The following is a 17,103-nucleotide window of genomic DNA, read 5'->3' on the forward strand; positions in this document are numbered from 1 at the left end:
TTTTTTTTTTTTTGAGACAGAATCTCACTAAGTCACTGAATTGCCCAGGCTAGACTTAAACTTGTGATCCTTCTGCCTCAGCCTCCTAGAGTGCTGGGATTACAAGCATGCACCACTAGCAATAAGTGAGTCTTGAAAGGATTGACAAGACAGAGAAAGGAGTGGGTGGAAGGGGGCATGGAAAAGAGAAGGTGTTTCAGGTGAAGGAGATCATGTGATAGGTATTGTGGTCTGAGAGAGGTTGGCAGACTTGGGGACAATGCAGACAGAGTGGGTGAGTCGCTCAGTGGAGATAAGGCTGGAAAAGCAAATGGGGTAAGATCCTGAGTTGTCTTAATCCACCAGCACTGGGGAGCCATGTGGGTTTTGAGCAGAGAATTGGCTCTGAAGATGACAGAATGCAGCGGGCCACTAAAACCCCAGAGAAGTCATATGAGAACACCAGACACACCCTGCAGGTTCCTAGCCTCCCTCTAAGCACAAGCCACCTTCCCACCTGAGAAAGCCTCCTCTCATGTTATGTTCACTTCCCACACACAGGTCATTCGGCTCTTAGAACATGTGATATCACGGTGAGCAGCTGCTTGTCCCCAATATTTCAGAGATTTTTCACTTCCCATACTCGAATCTCACGTTCCTGTACAAAGACTGATTTCTGCAGGTGCTCTGGGCCCCTGTGTATGTGTCAGTCTAATGGCATGTAGACAAAAGTCTTCTCAGAACCACCTCATTTTGATGCCACCCACATTTTACTTTTACTTTTTGCCTTCTCGAATGGGTGCCTCAACCCAGGGGATAAGCTCACGATAAGCAGAATTGCTCACGTGTCATCAGTGACTCCACTTCTCCAGATTGGGAAGTGTCACCCTAGAAATTTGTTTTGGCAGCTGGATGTGGAGCCCCAGAGAGCAAAGAGCACCAGCGTCCTTTCTAGGGGCTTCAAGGAGGGACTTATAAGAAGTTACTCAAGGCACGGAATGAATGAATGAAACCCAACCACGGAATGCTTGTCCACATCCAGGCTGATTGAGGCTGCATGTGGGTTCAGCCCAGCAACTTTTAGAAGCTGAAAAGACACAGCCTGCTCTTGGGGAGGATGATGTTCTGAGTGTAAGCAATGGGCTGTGAACTGAAGAAAAGAGTATCAAAGTTGAAATAGGTGGTCCTCCCTAGGATGAAGATCCCAAATTTTCCTCAGACCATTTGTATAGAGGGAATGCTCAGCCACCAAGGAGAGGATCTGCACACTCAGCCCTCCACTGCTCCCTGACAAAGTGCCCAAAGCACAGATTCACACAGCAAGCCTGGACCAATACTCACCCAGGAAAGGCCCACATTGGTGGGTATAGCCAAGGTCCCTGCTGCAAGCAGTGTGCACACACATCCCTCCCAGGCAACAGAACCCTTGAGTCAGAGACAACCAAGAGCATGGCTTTATCAATACGCTGCTGCTCCAGAGGACAAAACATGGTGGGAGGAAGTCTCAAGCAACCTAGACCAACTGGCAGTCTGGGAAAGGCCAGGAGCTATGAGGGAAAACTTTAGTGTTTCAGCTTTGTGAAGGTTAACAGAAAAGCCAAATATTGCGAGCCCCCTCCACTTCAGAATTCTCCACATTCTTCTGGTAATTTCTTTGAGAGCCCATGCTGTAGGGTTCTAGCTCAGCTAATAAAGCACCACTACCTCTATCCCTGTTCACTAAGGACTGTTGCATGCCAGGCACTGATCTAGGTGCTATAAATGGTTCATTATTCCTTATCTGTTTTATGGCAACTTTGCAAAGTACTTACTAGGATATCCATTTTGCAAGTGAGAAAATAGAGCTGCAAAGAGGATAGGTAACTTGCCCAAGGTCACATAGAAAGTAGGCCAGGTTTCTAACCTGAGCTCCTGACACCAAAGCATATGTTCTTTGCCCTCAGCTATCTAAATTTAAACTTGGCCTTATTGGTCAGAGTCCCGCAGGGGTTCCAGGACCACTTTCTACCACACAGCCAATAGAAGAATCCAGCGAAGGAAGACAAGGACAAGACCCTCTCCCAACACCTTTTCATCAGGGGACACCAGTCTCTCAGGTGCTTGCGCAATATGCAAACAGAGGATCAATGAGGTTCCCAAGCTGTGTGCAGGTGGGCCTTGGAGGCTAGCCTCAGCAATGGAATCCAAACTCCCTTCATGTGGCAAGTGAGGAAACTGACACAGGGGAGGATACAAATTGCCCACAGCCTCAGAGCCAGCTGGAAATGTGGCATGTGTGTGTATGTCTGGGTGCATGTATGCATGCTGGCCTTGGTGGTGTGGAGGCCACCAAGACCAGAGAAGTGGCCCATAACCAGAGGCCCACACCAAAGACCTTTTCTGGTTTGTTTTAATGCAAGTAGTTTCTTTGGGACAAGAAGGCACCTAGAAGTGTCCCCAGGGAAGTGAAGAAATGAGATTCAGTTAGAAGGAAGCCCACAAAGTGTCCATTAATTATCAGGTTGCTGCTTTGACCAGCTGGGGCTCAATCCTATGGGGGCTTTGGGGAGATTGTACAGAATGTGCCTCATAATTGTCCCCCCAAAGGAACAATGATGAGCAGTTACCAGTTCCCTAAAGAGTCTTAGAAACTGGGTTTCAGTAGCACAGACAGGCTGGGGAAGAGATGGGAGAGCAAATGTTTCCTCCAGACCCTGGATGCAAGTTGGGCTAGTAATGGAAAAGGGCTATTTCCATGTGGTCAGGGAAAGAAAAGGCACATGCTATAGCAAGGGGAGTTGAAGCTAGATCTTAAAAAGAACTTTCTAATGATGCTAGTGAAAAAACAATGAAAGATATCTAGCACTACATGCAGGCAGACACTTTGACTGGTGGCCACACAAGAAATTGCGGAGGAAAGAACTGTGGAGATCTGTGGCCATGGCCATCTCCAGAGCTCTCCTTCCTTTGTGGGTGTCACGGAGGTGAGGACAGATGGAGGCTGAGCAATGACAGGGTTCTTCACCTCACCCTGGTTATCCTAGCTCCAGGCAGATCACCTCTGCGCATCCCAAGGCTGATGGAAGCAACCGGGAGAGGCCCTTCTCTGGCATGGCCAGGGGCATCTTTCTGGAGCCAGACTTCCTGTGTAAAGAAGAGGATGGGAGGCCACACTGGCGACCCTATGGTTCCTGCCAGGCTGGGCCTTCTGTCACTGCCCATTGTAGAAGCCACTCCCAAGGCCTTAGGTTCTCTTCAGTTCACTCATCAAGTATTGATAGAGAGCTTGTTATGTGCCCAGCACTCACTGGGGAGATGGGCATAAAACAAAATCTGGGCCTGGGCTCTAGGAAGGGATTGAAGGGGACACGAGTTTATTTATTAATTGCATACTCTGTGCTGAATACCTTGTATATGTGGACTCTGCAGTCTATATAGTATTGTGTAGTATACTCTGCACTAAAACCCCATAAGGTAGGCATAAGTACACCCATTACACAGATGAGGAGACTGAGGCTCAGAGACAAAGCAGTTTGTCCAGTGTCACAGAGTATAGGATGTGACTTGGATTTGAGCCCATGCTATTCAACATGATGCTGCTCTTCCTTTGTGAAACAGACAGCGACTCTCTAGGGACACCTGCTAGGGTTGCCACAGTCCCTTGGGAAGGCTTCCTGGATGGGATGGCTCAGTACTGGGTTTTGGGGGAGAGGCAGAATTTGGAGGCTGGTAGGGAGCGAGGCACCCTGAGAGAACTAAGTCCCCAGAGCTGGCATGTAGCTGCCCCCACCCATGAGCTGTCTTCCTAGGGTAGGCACAAGGGCAGCAGCCATTGCTAAGCCTGCTGGTGGCTCATCAGGAGTACAGGAGAAACCAGGGGAGAACAGAGGCCTCCCTAAATCCAGCAGAACAAGAGTCCTCCTACAGGCCCAGGCCACCCCCGCAACTGGGGCCACCCACTCTGAAGGGCTTATCCCAAAGCCCAGTTTTTAAGTAGCACTCCCTGGGATAGAGCCAGTTCCCTGTGGAATGGGCCACCTCCCAGCTTTCTCAGCCAATGGCCAGGGAGCCAGACCACTGACAGTTACAATAGTTAACACCAATGTGTAGCAGTGACCTGGAGACAAGGAAGTTCAAGAACTTTAACTCCTTTTAAGCCTTCCAAAACCCCTGTGCAGTAGGTCCTATTATCCCATTCTGCTGGTCAAGCAGCTGAGAAGAGGCACAATGGGACCCACCCAGTCACTCTTCACTACTCTGCTTCTGCTGCTGAGCAGGGGGCCGTGGGTCCTGGCCAGCGCTACTCCTTGCCTCTATCTTGGATGCCCTCCCCAAGTTCAGGTTCACCCTTGGCCTGGGGCTCCTCCCAGCCCATTCCTTCCCAGCCCATTCCTAGAAGGACCTGCAGGGGACACCCCCACCAGTCCCCAACACTGGAAAGGCCCAGGAAGTTCAGGCTGCATGTACCCCATGCCCCTCTCCCCCAACCGAGCCCCATTGCCTTCTGTTCACAGTGACGGCTCCTGTGCCCAGGCCGGTGGGGGCATGGAGGACTCCGCAGTGGCAGCCGGCAGACCCAGTGTCCATGCCCCGAAGGCTCAAGCCCAGGAGCTGCAGGAGGAGGAGGAGCGGCCGGGGGCGGGGCAGGAAGTTCAGGCTGCATGTACCCCATGCCCCTCTCCCCCAACCGAGCCCCATTGCCTTCTGTTCACAGTGACGGCTCCTGTGCCCAGGCCGGTGGGGGCATGGAGGACTCCGCAGTGGCAGCCGGCAGACCCAGTGTCCATGCCCCGAAGGCTCAAGCCCAGGAGCTGCAGGAGGAGGAGGAGCGGCCGGGGGCGGGGGGCGGGGGGACCTCCTAGGGGGGCGGGGAGGGTGGTGAGGGGTCCTGCCTTGGGGGCTGTCAAGGGTACCAGGGGCCACCCCATCTGGCCCCACCTAAAGGCTCACCTCTCCTACCACAGTTCTCCTAAACCAAGCTACCTAATCTCCTGCCCAAAGGCCCACCCTCCCACATAGGGCCCTCATCTTGCAGGGGGCACACTCTTGTACCAGGCCCTTAGGCAGAGTTTCCAGGGGCTCTGATCCCTCACGAGGTGTAGGAAGAATTAAGGCCTCACAGACACCTAGGCAAGCAGCCTGCTGCTCACTAGGGAAGGCCCCACTTCCACTTTGCCTAGAAGAGACAGCCCAACTTACATATCCACTGGAAGGCAAGTCCCATACCTAGGCACACACAGGCACAACTGTGGTACAAAGTGGGTGGCCTCTTCTAGGTAGATGAGGGCTCCAAAGACTAATCTAACTGGGGAAGTCCCAAGCTGCCCTTTTGGAGACCAAATACCATGGAGGGGTTAAGAGAAAGGGGTAAGTCTTGGGGCCCCTGTGAGGCTAATAAAGACAGGATGCCATAGCAAGTCTTAGTGGACAGTTAAAGAGACCCAAAGAAAGGCAAGTGTATGGGGGGGGTGCCCATGCTCAGAAAAAGACACTATTGTATGATACTGTTAAGAAATAGATCTGAACTTATAGATGTGTTATCCTTGGAGCTGCTCTTCTAACCTGCAGCTTTGGGAACACCAGTTAAGCACTCTGGGCATTGGTTTTCTCATCAGCAAAACTAGGAATTAAATTTTGAATACCCTCCTGGTATCTCTTCTGGCTCTAGAATATTTAAGTTCTAAAGAATCATTCTGTAGCCTAGTGTACAAGGTTAATCTTAGGAAAAGGGAGATGGTAAGAAGGCTACTAGAGCAGAATCACCAAACCAACCTCATTGCTTTCTTCAGGCATTACTGCAAGCTATTATCCTGCATGCATCAGGGTAGGCGGTGCATCTGGCTTTTGGCAAAACATTTAGACAAAAATCTCCCATAGTCTCTAAGTGAACAAGACATAGGTGGATTGAATGACAATAGAGTCAGGGGAGTTGTTCTCAAGCAGAATTTGCAAAAACAACAACAACAAAAACCACATTGATTTTCCTATCAGTGCCATTTCCGGGTGGGGCAAGTGAAGCACTGCCCTTGGTCCAGTCCAGGTCAACAGTTTTGATAAGGCACTGAATAAAGGCATGAAAGTTACATTTCCAAACATTCTGATGACATAAAGCTCAAGAACAGCTAGTACCTTGATGACAGAGTCCAAGATTAAACAAAAACAGAAAAAACTCATCAGGACAGAGAGATGGTTCCAGTGAGAAAAGTTAAATGAAATAGGGAGAAATTTGAACTTCTGTTCCAAGCTATGAAAAGTCTGCAGCACCAGTATGAGCTGGGCAACTTTGTCCTGGGAGAAAGGACTTGGGCTTCCGCTGACTGTGATCAGAGTCTGCAGCAGCCCTTGCAGGACAGTGATAAAGGGAGCCACGGGCCAGGGGCTCCACATTGGTCACTGGTCGGGGCTGTCCCTGTGCTTGGTTCTGGGCACTGCCTTTAAGATGGAAAATTAGCATTCTGAGGTCTCTAAAAAAGGGAAACAGAATGAGCTGGGTCACATGAAGAAAATATAGACAGGAAAACACATTTTAAACATGAGAAGGCTGGCATGATAATTAGATGTACAGTTTCATTCTAGGGGGAAAAGTGGTACTGAAATCTGTAAGAGGGGAAGGTCTTAGCTTATTTAATAATTGACAATATAAAATGCTCTCTCTGTGAGGCGGCGAGCTCTTCATAATTAGATGATGGTCCGCCACGAACACGACCGCGATCTGGGGGACAGCTGGCCCACTGACAGCGTCCTCGCAATTCCACATGAGTCTCTGCTCCTGAGGACGGAGGCTATCTCATATTCATTTTTGTATTCTTTCCCCAGCATCTAGTAGAACATTTTGGACATCTTAAGAGCTCATTGAGTGATGTTTTGCTTTGTTTTGTTCTATTCTGTTTTGCTTGTTCTGTACTGGGCATTAAACTCGGGGAGAACTAGGTGAAATCTCTGGCCCCCTTTACTTTTTATCTTGAGAGATGGTCTTGCTCAGTTGCCCAGGCTGGCCTCCAACTTTCAGTCCTCCTTCCTCAGCTTCCCAAGTAGCTGAGACTACAGGCTTGCACCGTCCAGCCTAGCTTAAATATCATTGTTTTAGTAATTATTTATATGCAAAGCAACAAAGCAGTAGGGAACCAGGAAGAAAAAAAATGCTCCCTCCCTTCCCCCCAAAGAGACTGCAATGCCATTTAAGCTGTATCCGCTTAATAACACCAAAGTGTGCTTTGGTTTGGGCAAAAGAAATAGTTTAATTCTGATTGGCTGAATGGGATATTGAGCGCTATGAAGAATCTTGACTAGGGCTGGGGACTTAGCTCAGTGATGTCACCATCTGCCTTGCAAGTGCAAGGTCCTGAGTTTGATTTCTGGTACAAAAAAAAAAAAAAAGAATTTTGACTGATTTTATAGACTTTTATTTATTTGTTTGTTTATTATGATTATGATTTTTATTTTTATTTTGGTACCAGGGATAGAACTCAGGACCTTGTGCTTAGGAGGCAGGTGTGGCACCACTGAGCTAATTCCCTCGCCCTTTATAGACTTTTATTTAAAAGTAGATATGATCCAGGGCCAGGGACCTAGCTCAGTGGTTCTGCTGTCTGTCTCGCAAGCACTAGGACCCGAGTTCGATCCCCAGTACCAAAAAAAACAAAACAAATCAAAACAAAATAAAAGTAGATATGATCCTAATGGATTTGCATCCTAGGCTGGTAGGATTGGGTCAAGGAAGGTGAGACTAGGTGAAGGGTCATTTAGACCCTCTTGCCAAGTGAATCCAGCCCTAGGAGATAGCTTACCTCCCCTGACTTGTTTATCTTTCTAAACCAGGCATAGGTGGGGGGTGGGAGAAAGAGAGAAAGAGAGGGATTGAAGAGGCTATAGCAAAGTTATTGAAGACGTAACACACATTTATGAGAGACTGAACTTATTCTCTTTCTGCCAATGAACTGTGTGACCCTGGGCAAGCTGCTTAACTTCTCTGGGTTTTAGACACATAGTAAATTTCTTTGTGACTTTGCATTCTCTTTCATTTGCCTCTATCTCTGAGATCTCTTCAGCACTCTTGCCCTTGGGCTTTGAGCTTTAAGGCTTTTCTCTGGCAGTGTTCCCTGACGACCGAGGTTGTAATGCAATGCCATTGCACTCTGGGTTCCCTGTCACAGCCCTTCAGCCTTGCATTAGCGTTCCTTGACGTGGCCCGTTGAGGGCAGGGAATGTGATTGATTCACCACTGACGTGCACGGGTACAAAGATGCCCACAGGATGCCAAGGGGGAGAAATAAAGTGTGTAAAGTGTAAAGTGTCACCTGGTCTCCTGGAGAGCTGGAGTTTACAGTGTTCTCACACAATAGTCCTTCCAGCTTCTGGGATCCTGCAGTCCTCAGCCTGGAATGGGCTGGGAGAAACACTGTCTCTCAGCCTCCCACCTACTAGGCCTCCTCCGTCAGCCAGGTCGGAGTATTTCCCTCGGCTCTTCCCTCTGCCCCACATCTCCATCCCCAAGTCTCACGGGGGCTACTTCTTAACTGTTTCCTCAACCCCACCCTCTTTTGCCAGGCTGACCACCTTTACCCTAGGCTAGGCCATCCTGGCCTCTTGCCTGCACCCCCTGGGGGAGCCCCTTACCAGCTTCAGCTAGTCCTCTTCCAACCCCACCCCACAGCAAAGCTGCTGCTGAGCCATCTCTGCAGGCTGTACACCAATCATATTATCCCCACGCATGCAAACCTCGGATGGCTCCCACTGTGTAGGGCAAAGGCTCCCCCAGGTTCCCTCCCCCAGGCTCCCCTGCGGAGATCAGCCCCACACGAGGGGCCCAGCCAAGCCTGTTGCCATCCCCAGAGACCCCCCAGGCACCCTTTGTCTCTGGTCCCTCCCGTATTCTATCTCCTCAGGGGAAGCACTCCCCCTGGCCACCCTCCATCCTGCTTCACCAGGGTGGTCGCTACCTATGCTTAGGTCTCAGCTGAGGCCTCTCCTGGGCTGGGCATGTGCTTTTACTTAGCAGCTTACTCTGGGTGCTCTGGTAGCTGCCCTACTCATAAGGACAGGGTTGTACCAGGTCTGTGGCAGAATTGAGCAGACCGCACTGGACACCTCCAGGGTGCTTCTGAGGGAGCAGTTGCAGCGCTGTGCATCAGATGCAGCCCTGCCCTGCCCCTGCCTGCCATTGTTCTCCTGCATTACCACAACCCTTGGAGTTTGGGAAAGGCTCTCATGAGCACACATGGGTGGGCAAGCAAATGAAAGAGCTTCCCTGCTCCGCAGGACCCCTCCCCACAGCATGACGTCCTCCTGCACCACTCTGCCATCCTCTGCACCCTCCCCACTTCCTCTCACAGTGATCCTTGGGGCTACAACCTAGAGGGGAGAAAGAGCGTGCAGAGCCCTTTGTGGGGCCTTTGAGGAAAGCCACTGTGGCAAGGGTATAAAGGGTATGAAGAGTATGATTTCCAAACCCATCCAGAGGAGATTGCATCTCACTCTTTGCCGCTGTTGCTCAGCAGGCTATCCTGGCTGCCCAGTTGCAGAACTCTCTGCTGGCCAAGCCCTGGGGCATGCAGCTGTGCTCAATGGCTCTAGGCCCTGCTCCCCAAGTCAGGGTGCTGGACAGAAGCCAGTCTCTTGGAGAACAGCCACCTTCCCAACAGGTCTGTCAAGCCTCAGGTCCAGACTCACCATGGCGAGACTTTGCAAGGAGCAGGGGTTGGCTACATTTCCAAGTCACTCTACCTCTCTGAGCCTCCATTTCCTCATCTGTGAGTCAAAAGGCTGCAGCAGACTACCTCTAGGCTCCTTCCCATTTGCACCTGAGCACGGAGGGTCCCAGCCTGCAGAGAAAGTGGCGAAGGCATGGCGTTCAGCATCAGAGAACAGTGTTGTGCAGTTGTTCTGCCCTGGGCCTTGTGCTAGGCTGCCCTGGGATGCCACAGTGGCAGAAACACAGATCTACTCCTCTGGGAGCCCACATGCCAGAGGCAGGCACTCACATGCAAGCAGGATCAGTTAGTGCTAACCATGCTCTGGCCTGGCTGTGTGGCAGGCATTTGCTACACATTGTTTCCAGGACCCACACACTATCCCCATTGAGACAGAGGCCTAGGAAGTGGTGCAGGAAAGATGTGGACCTCACAGTCCATGATCTTAACCCGGCACCTTCCACTATCCACTGCCATCACAATGAAGGGTGTCAGTCCATGCAAGTGGCACTCAGGGCCTGTGGAGCCCTGATCAGGGCCAAGAGCCTGAGCTGGGGCATAGAGGAGCCTCTGGGAGCAGCTCTGCCCCCCTGTAGTCTGCAACCTTGGCACCAGCTGAGCCACAGTGTGCCCCCATGTCTCCCTGGCTGTTGCTGGGAGAGATCCCCAAGGGCAGCCATCAGTGCCCTGCCATGAGGGCGGCAAGGTGGGCACTGAGGAGACATGGTCACTTGCTCTTGGAGGTCACAACCCTCCCCCACACAGACTCCGCCCCATGTAGGCTCCTTGAGGAACCCCATGGGCCTCTGCCCCACAGCCTCAGGTCAGGATTTGCCTTGCTAACTTCTAGATACTTATGTTGTGCAAAGTTTCAATGCTCTCAGTGGAAAAAGAATGGATCAGAGGAAATCCTTGCTCATTTACAAGCCCCCCCGCCACACCAGGGCCATAGTTTTCTGCACTGTGCCTCCTCAGCTAGCTGCACCCATCCCTACACCCTGACTTGGCAGCCAGCTCAGCGGCCCTTGGCAGGCTCAGCTGCTGCAGCACCCTGAAAAGAGGGAGTGTGTTCTAATTAACATTGAGAGGCTCATTAGAGACAGTACCCCCCACCCCACTCCCTCCATTGATTCTGGCAGATGCAGCACCCAAAAGAGGGAGTGTGTTCTAATTAACATTGAGAGGCTCATTAGAGACAGTACCCCCCACCCCACTCCCTCCATTGATTCTGGCAGAAGCTGAAAGACTGCTCTCTTGGGAAGAGGTGAGTCCACAATTACCCACGATTCATGGGCTGAAGGAGAAACGAGCAGGATTTCTCCTTGGCTGGGGAGGCCCAGCGCCCCCAGCCTCCCACATCCACCTCTTAGCTCTCTGACCTGGCCCTGGTTATGATCAGGACTTGGAGGACTGGAGAGAGAAGCAGTACCCCCCACCCCACTCCCTCCAGTGATTCTGGCAGAAGCTGAGAGACTGCTCTCTTGGGAAGAGGTGAGTCCACAATTACCCACGATTCATGGGCTGAAGGAGAAACGAGCAGGATTTCTCCTTGGCTGGGGAGGCCCAGCGCCCCCAGCCTCCCACATCCACCTCTTAGCTCTCTGACCTGGCCCTGGTTATGATCAGGACTTGGAGGACTGGAGAGAGACTAGAAGGGGCCAGGGACAGGGGAGTGAAGCTGACCTCGAGTGCTGCTGAGTCCCTAGTCCTTTGAGAATGTGGTTGGGGGAACATGGAGGGGGAGGAAGGATGGAGCATTTGGCTCCAAGCCTGGCTCTGAAAGAGAGACTGGAGTTTTATTTTCCCCAGGGCACAGGAGAGAGTCCAGCTTACTTCAGGTCCACAAACATTTACTAAGCCCCAACCCTGGATCTGGCACAGAGCTGGGCACAGGGATGAGAGGCAGATAGATCTACCTCGCCTCTGCGGGATGGTTTGTGAGGGCAGGGAGTTCTGAGCCGAGAGGTGACAGCAAGCACTGAGGGTGGGCAGTGCTGGACAGAGGAAACAGTGCAACTGTGCAGGCTGGGCTCGCAGGCAGAGGCTGCATCAGGGGAGTCGGTTGTGCTAAAAGGACTGGAACAAGAGGTAATGAGCCAATAGCTGAGTTCAAACACCTTTCAGGGAGCAGGTGCTCCAAGTTAGTGCGATGCAAGGTCTATCTGTGGATCCGAGGACGACCAAGGCCTGTTTGATGTTGCAAATAACCTAGGCTCTGTTGGGGATGGAGGGAGGGAAAGATGAGCAGAGATGGCTGGGTGGGATAAATACAGCAAAGACTCCTGGAGCAAAGTGAGTGTCAAAGAGATGCTTGAAACAACATTTGGTACCGTGTCCAAGGCAGGGGTGTGATCTGGTTGAGGGATGGAGAGGGCGCTGTGGAACAGGCACATTTGGTACGGGTCCTGAAGGAAGTGGGTGAAGGTGGGAGGACACTGAAGCTGGGGGAGGCTGAGCAGGTGCCCCAGAAGGCAGGCCTGGTATGGATGGGCAAAGCGGGCCGAGGAGCTGGGTGAGATGCAGACCAGGCAGGGGAGGAAAGGAGGCAGGCCACAGGTCCTGGGGATGGAGAGCCAGGAGGAAGCACTTAACTCTGAGATTTTCTGAGGGAAGGCAGATGAGAGGTGAAGAGCTATCAGCCTGTGGAACATGATTTGGGTGGTCACAAAGGCTCTGCCTGAGACATTTCTCTGCTTATTTAGTTATTAATTATCAGCTACTGAGTGGGCTCTAATGACTTCCAACATGGGAGTCATGATGGGTTTCCAGACATGTAGGAGAAAAAATTAAAATGCACGCGGAGAATGGAAGACAGTACATATATGATTTATAAGTAGCAGATGTGGGCACAGTCTAGGACTGAGGAGTTGTATGGGAACAAGAAAACCAAGACAGATGGGGTCCTAAGAGCTGAAGAAAGCTGCAGCAAGGAGAGAGATTGAGTATGGGCAATGAGATTCAGTGACAAGGTCATTGCAGAACTTGCTGAGGCCCCATGCAGAGGACAGGGGAGGCAGGAGCCAGAGGGCAATGAGGTCAGCGTAAGGGGCTATAGAGGTAGTTTGGCAGTGTTTAGGGAGTGGGGAAGGGCAGATTCATTTTGGAAGAATCTCAGTGGGAAGTAGAAATGCAGACCAGTCTAGTGCCCCACAGGCAGGGGAGTCAAATGGAGCTATGTTTTAGCCTGGGGAGATCTGGGAGGTATCTGCAGGTAGGTGGCAAAACAGCAAACAGAGGGATAGGGGTTGGGAGTGGAGGTATGGCTCAGTGGTACAGCACTTGCCTGGTAAAAGTGAAGCCCTGGGTTAAACTCCCAGCCCTGGGGGAGTGAGTGGAGGCAGGAAATGTCAGTAAGAGCCGAGAGGATCCAGTGTGGGGAGAGGGGTGAGGACTCTGCTCCGGTCAGATGAGGAAGTTTTCTGTTGTTGTTGTGTCGTCTGAAATTCACAAAGATAGCTCTGGAATTAACTCTTTGGTTGACTCAGTATATATTCATTGAATGCCTACTGTGTGCTGAGCACCACCTAAGTACTGGGAATGAAGCAATGAATGTGGCAGCAAAGTCTCTGTCTCTATGAGGCTTTCAGTCTGGAGAGGACGCGGTGGGACAGACAGAAGCATTTTAAATCTGATTTTCTTCCCTGCTTCAGTGAAACATGACATTGACCAGTAAAAGCCTCCTAAGGGTTGTCTCAGCCAGTCTCAGCCAGTCTGCCACCTCTATGCGGGATGATGCTCTGTCGAGGGAACAGACCCCTTTACTGTGCCAGGCGCATCTCAGGCAGTGGGTTTCCTACCTTTTCTCTGTTGCCATCAGCATCTCATAACTTGAAAAGTATACTCTCAGGCTTGAGTTTCCCAAGAAAGGCAGAAATAGAGTGAATTCTGGGCCTCGTGTCAGCTCTCGTGGTGCTTGAGTAGCAGCAAGAGGGTGATAGAAATCGGAAAGGAAAGAGGCAGTTCAGCAATGAGTTCCTCTTGCCCTCTACACTTCCCTTCAGAAAACACTCCTGTCTAGGCCCAAACCAAATCTCCAATCCAGTCCTCAGGGTACATTCCAGAGCTTGACAGAGGGATTGAGCTCAGCTACAATGTTCTCTGCCTTCTAGCATGATTTCTGCAAGAGCAGGAAAAGAAAGTCTCTGAGGCAAAGATATCCATATTTCTTCTGGATGCATGTGATCCTACTTAGACAAAAACCAAGTAGGCAACTGCCCCATTGGTATGGTACTCAGGCTTCTAGGAGAGCCCCAAGATCCTCCCTGGGTATACAAACCTTGTATAATTCCCTCCCTCAGATTTGAGCAGGAATAATGGATGTTATGAATGTCATTCCTATGATTGGTGATAGTATACATCCACTATGTGTTTCCAGTGGATTTGAAACTGATAATTCCAGTCCATTGCCTGAGTTAATGAAAAGGGAGTTCATCTTGGTGGGCCAGACCTAAGCAGGTCTACCTTGTAAAAGAAGGTAAAGCCTAGGAGAGATGACCTTCTGCACGCCTTGAAGGAACAAACAATCACGTTGTAGAAAGGACTGTGTGGCATGGACAGCTTTTAGTAACTGAGGGCCTCAGTCCTATAATCCCAGGAACTGGATTCTGCTGACAATAGTGAGCCTGAAAGAAATACCCAAGCCTTAGATGAATTCTAGCCTCAGCTGACACCTCAGTTTCAGCCTGGTAATATCCTGGGCAGAGAACCCAGATGAGCTGCGCTCAGGCTTTTGATTTACAAAACTATGAGAAAATACATGGGTCTGTTTTAAAGCCCCTAAGGTTTTGGCAATTTGTTACACAGCAGTAGATAGCAGATACACCTGCTTTTGTTCTTTGATTGATTGGTTGATGTTGTGGGGTGCGGGAGATGGAACCCAAGGTTTCACACATGTGAGGCAAGCATTCTATCACTGATCTCTACTCCCAGTCCCATTCTGACTTTTAAGAGCACTTTGAAGACCCTTCAACATAACCCACTGGCACGGGGCACTTCCTCAGAGCTTTAGACCTTGTGAAATGCAGCTGCTTCAGCGAGAGTCACATAGGAAGTCTTACGGGCCATCCATCCTTTTCCTGCATAAGATTCTAATTATCCTTGGAGAGTAGGGCTGGATGTGGGGGGAGAGACAGCACGATGCCCCTGTGTTTGGGGATGGAGGTGACACTGGATGGTAAGGCTGGAAGGGTTGGAGGAGAGCACTGGAGATGTCTCATTTTACCTGGGATTGTCCCTGAGGAATAGGGTTGTGTCTGTAAGGCCTCCTAGGCTTTGAGATGCCACTGCTGGTCCAATGTGGGGAAACATCCTTTCTGTGGGGAGGAGGGAACAGAGGGCATCATAGGGGTCATGGGGAGGCAGTCGCACTAGCTGCAGTATTTGGAGGGTCAAATGGATCAGGAAGCAGGCTTCAGTGTAGTATCAAGGGATAAACTTGGCCCTCTTCTCTGTATCCCTCCCCGCCATGACCCCTGGGGTATGGGAATGGTAATGTTCTCATCTTGAGCAGCCAATCTCACCCCACCTCTCCCAATTCTCAGTTCAGGCATGAAACAATTTGTAAGTGGTGGGGATGGCTATGAATAGGACATCATCTCAGGGCCCAAGAACACTTTCTCATGTCTCAAACTTCTCTACGGACCAACCAGAGTCTATATTACCACCCATCAAGCCCATCCTTTTAGTGTCTGTCTGTCTCTTATTTAACTGCCGAGCACTCTGGGAGCAGGATTGAATAGTATTAGTTACATCTCAGGGGAATATCTTTCCAATCCTTTCCTGAGAAGTTTTAATAAAAGAGAGGAAGCAAAAACAAAGCAACCTAAGCCGGGAAACAAGCATAGATGGGTTAAGTGCTGAGAAGAGGTGAGCAAGAACCCTGCAGACAGGGTCAAGCTTTCCTGGGACCACCATGTGAGGAGCCCAAGCCAGCCCGACCACGCCCTGCCCAGGCAGAAAGCGTCCACTGCAGATAATAGAGGCGACTCGGATTGTGGAACTATTGGGCACGGTGGCCTGGAGGGACTCCCACTCTTGAGACTCAACTTTTAATGAACTCACAGGCATTGAGCACATATCACGTGCCGCACCATGGGAACCGGCTACTGTGGGGGCAGAGATCATCAAACGTTGTTCCCAATCTTCATGATGCTCCCAAGGAAAGGGAAGGACCCCAAGGTGGGGGGTGGGGCAGAGACAGAGACAGCAGGTATTTTATTTGGGGTTTCTAAAAAGCATTTTTGTTTAATATTTCACTGTTCATTATTTTTAAGTGTGTACCAGAGTGGAAATAACAGTGTAATAAACTCCCATATAGTCACCACTGAGCACCAACCAATTTTGTTACTATTTTTATTAATATTAATAAGTTGTCGAGCCCAATGCAAATTTGCAGTATTTTAATGCAAATCAAACACATGCATTTCACCTATAAATACTTCTGTTTGCATTTCTGATGGGCACACGTTCTAATTACCATCACAGCAGCTGTATCTGGGCACCGTCAGCAACTCCTCTCTGCACTGCCCCTTGAGATACCACCTCTCAGGGATTTCTCCACCCGAAGCAAGGACCTGGGATCTCAGGCCAGGGATGCTAGGGGTTAGCAGACAGGAGCCCCAGCGGTCCTCGCCAAAGGTGGGCCGGGTAGCTCCCGGCACTGACCCCCACCCCACCCTGGGAGCCTGTGACATCCTTGCCTAACCGAGCCCCTCCTCTGTCCTTGCTGCAGATTGAAATGCTAGAACACAAGTACGGGGGCCACCTCGTGTCTCGGCGCGCCGCCTGCACCATCCAAACCGCCTTCCGCCAGTACCAGCTCAGCAAGAACTTCGAAAAGATCCGCAACTCGCTGCTAGAGAGTCGCCTGCCTCGGCGGATCTCCCTGCGCAAGGTACGGGCGCCCACCGCCGAGAGCTTGGCGGCAGAGAAGGCGCTCATGGAAGGCTATGGGCTCATGGGGCTGCCGCTGGTGCGCTCGCCCTCCCTGCAGCCCGCCTTCGCGGGCACGCTCACCGAGCTGGAGGACTCCTTCACCGAGCAGGTGCAGTCCCTGGCCAAGTCCATCGACGACGCCCTCAGCACCTGGAGCCTCAAGACCATGTGCTCCCTGCAGGAGGGCAGCGCTTACCAGATCCACCAGGCTCTGCACGCGGGCTCCGGGCAGCCTGGCCTGGAGGCTGAGATGCAGGAGCCCGAGAGAGCAGGCCCAGGGCCCGGGGATGAGGCCTCGGAACCTGCCGGCCTGCCCCAGGGCCACGGCGGGACCCTCATGATGGCTTTCCGGGACGTCACCGTGCAGATTGCCAACCAGAACATCTCTGTCTCCTCCTCCACTGCTCTGTCTGTGGCCAACTGCCTGGGTGTGCAGACAGCCCAGGCCACAGTAGAGCCCGCGGCCAGCAAAGGCGAGCAGGGCGAGGCCCGGGAGGCCCCTGCTGCGGGCCAGGGGGACACG

At 51.3% G+C, this 17,103-nt stretch overlaps 2 protein-coding genes across 2 annotated transcripts in view; both read left to right on the plus strand.

Moving 5' to 3' along the window:
• Nucleotides 1-4,820, plus strand: part of LOC104866537 (IQ motif and SEC7 domain-containing protein 3-like) — a 69,612-nt gene extending 64,792 nt beyond the window's left edge. Inside the window, exons 5-6 of the mRNA XM_019208415.1 lie at nt 4,473-4,601; nt 4,673-4,820. Of these exons, the coding sequence (XP_019063960.1) occupies nt 4,473-4,601; nt 4,673-4,820 (277 nt within the window). The remainder of the gene's footprint in view (nt 1-4,472; nt 4,602-4,672) is intronic.
• Nucleotides 4,821-16,359: 11,539 nt separating this feature from the next.
• The window catches only part of Iqsec3 (IQ motif and Sec7 domain ArfGEF 3), a 38,580-nt gene continuing 37,836 nt past the window's right edge, over nt 16,360-17,103 (plus strand). Inside the window, exon 1 of the mRNA XM_010630659.2 lies at nt 16,360-17,103. Coding sequence (XP_010628961.1) covers nt 16,384-17,103 — 720 coding nt within the window. The 5' untranslated portion in view covers nt 16,360-16,383.

Source organism: Fukomys damarensis, unplaced genomic scaffold (genome assembly GCF_012274545.1).
Source record: "Fukomys damarensis isolate Sample0158 unplaced genomic scaffold, DMR_v1.0_HiC HiC_scaffold_5, whole genome shotgun sequence".
NCBI lineage: Eukaryota > Metazoa > Chordata > Mammalia > Rodentia > Bathyergidae > Fukomys > Fukomys damarensis.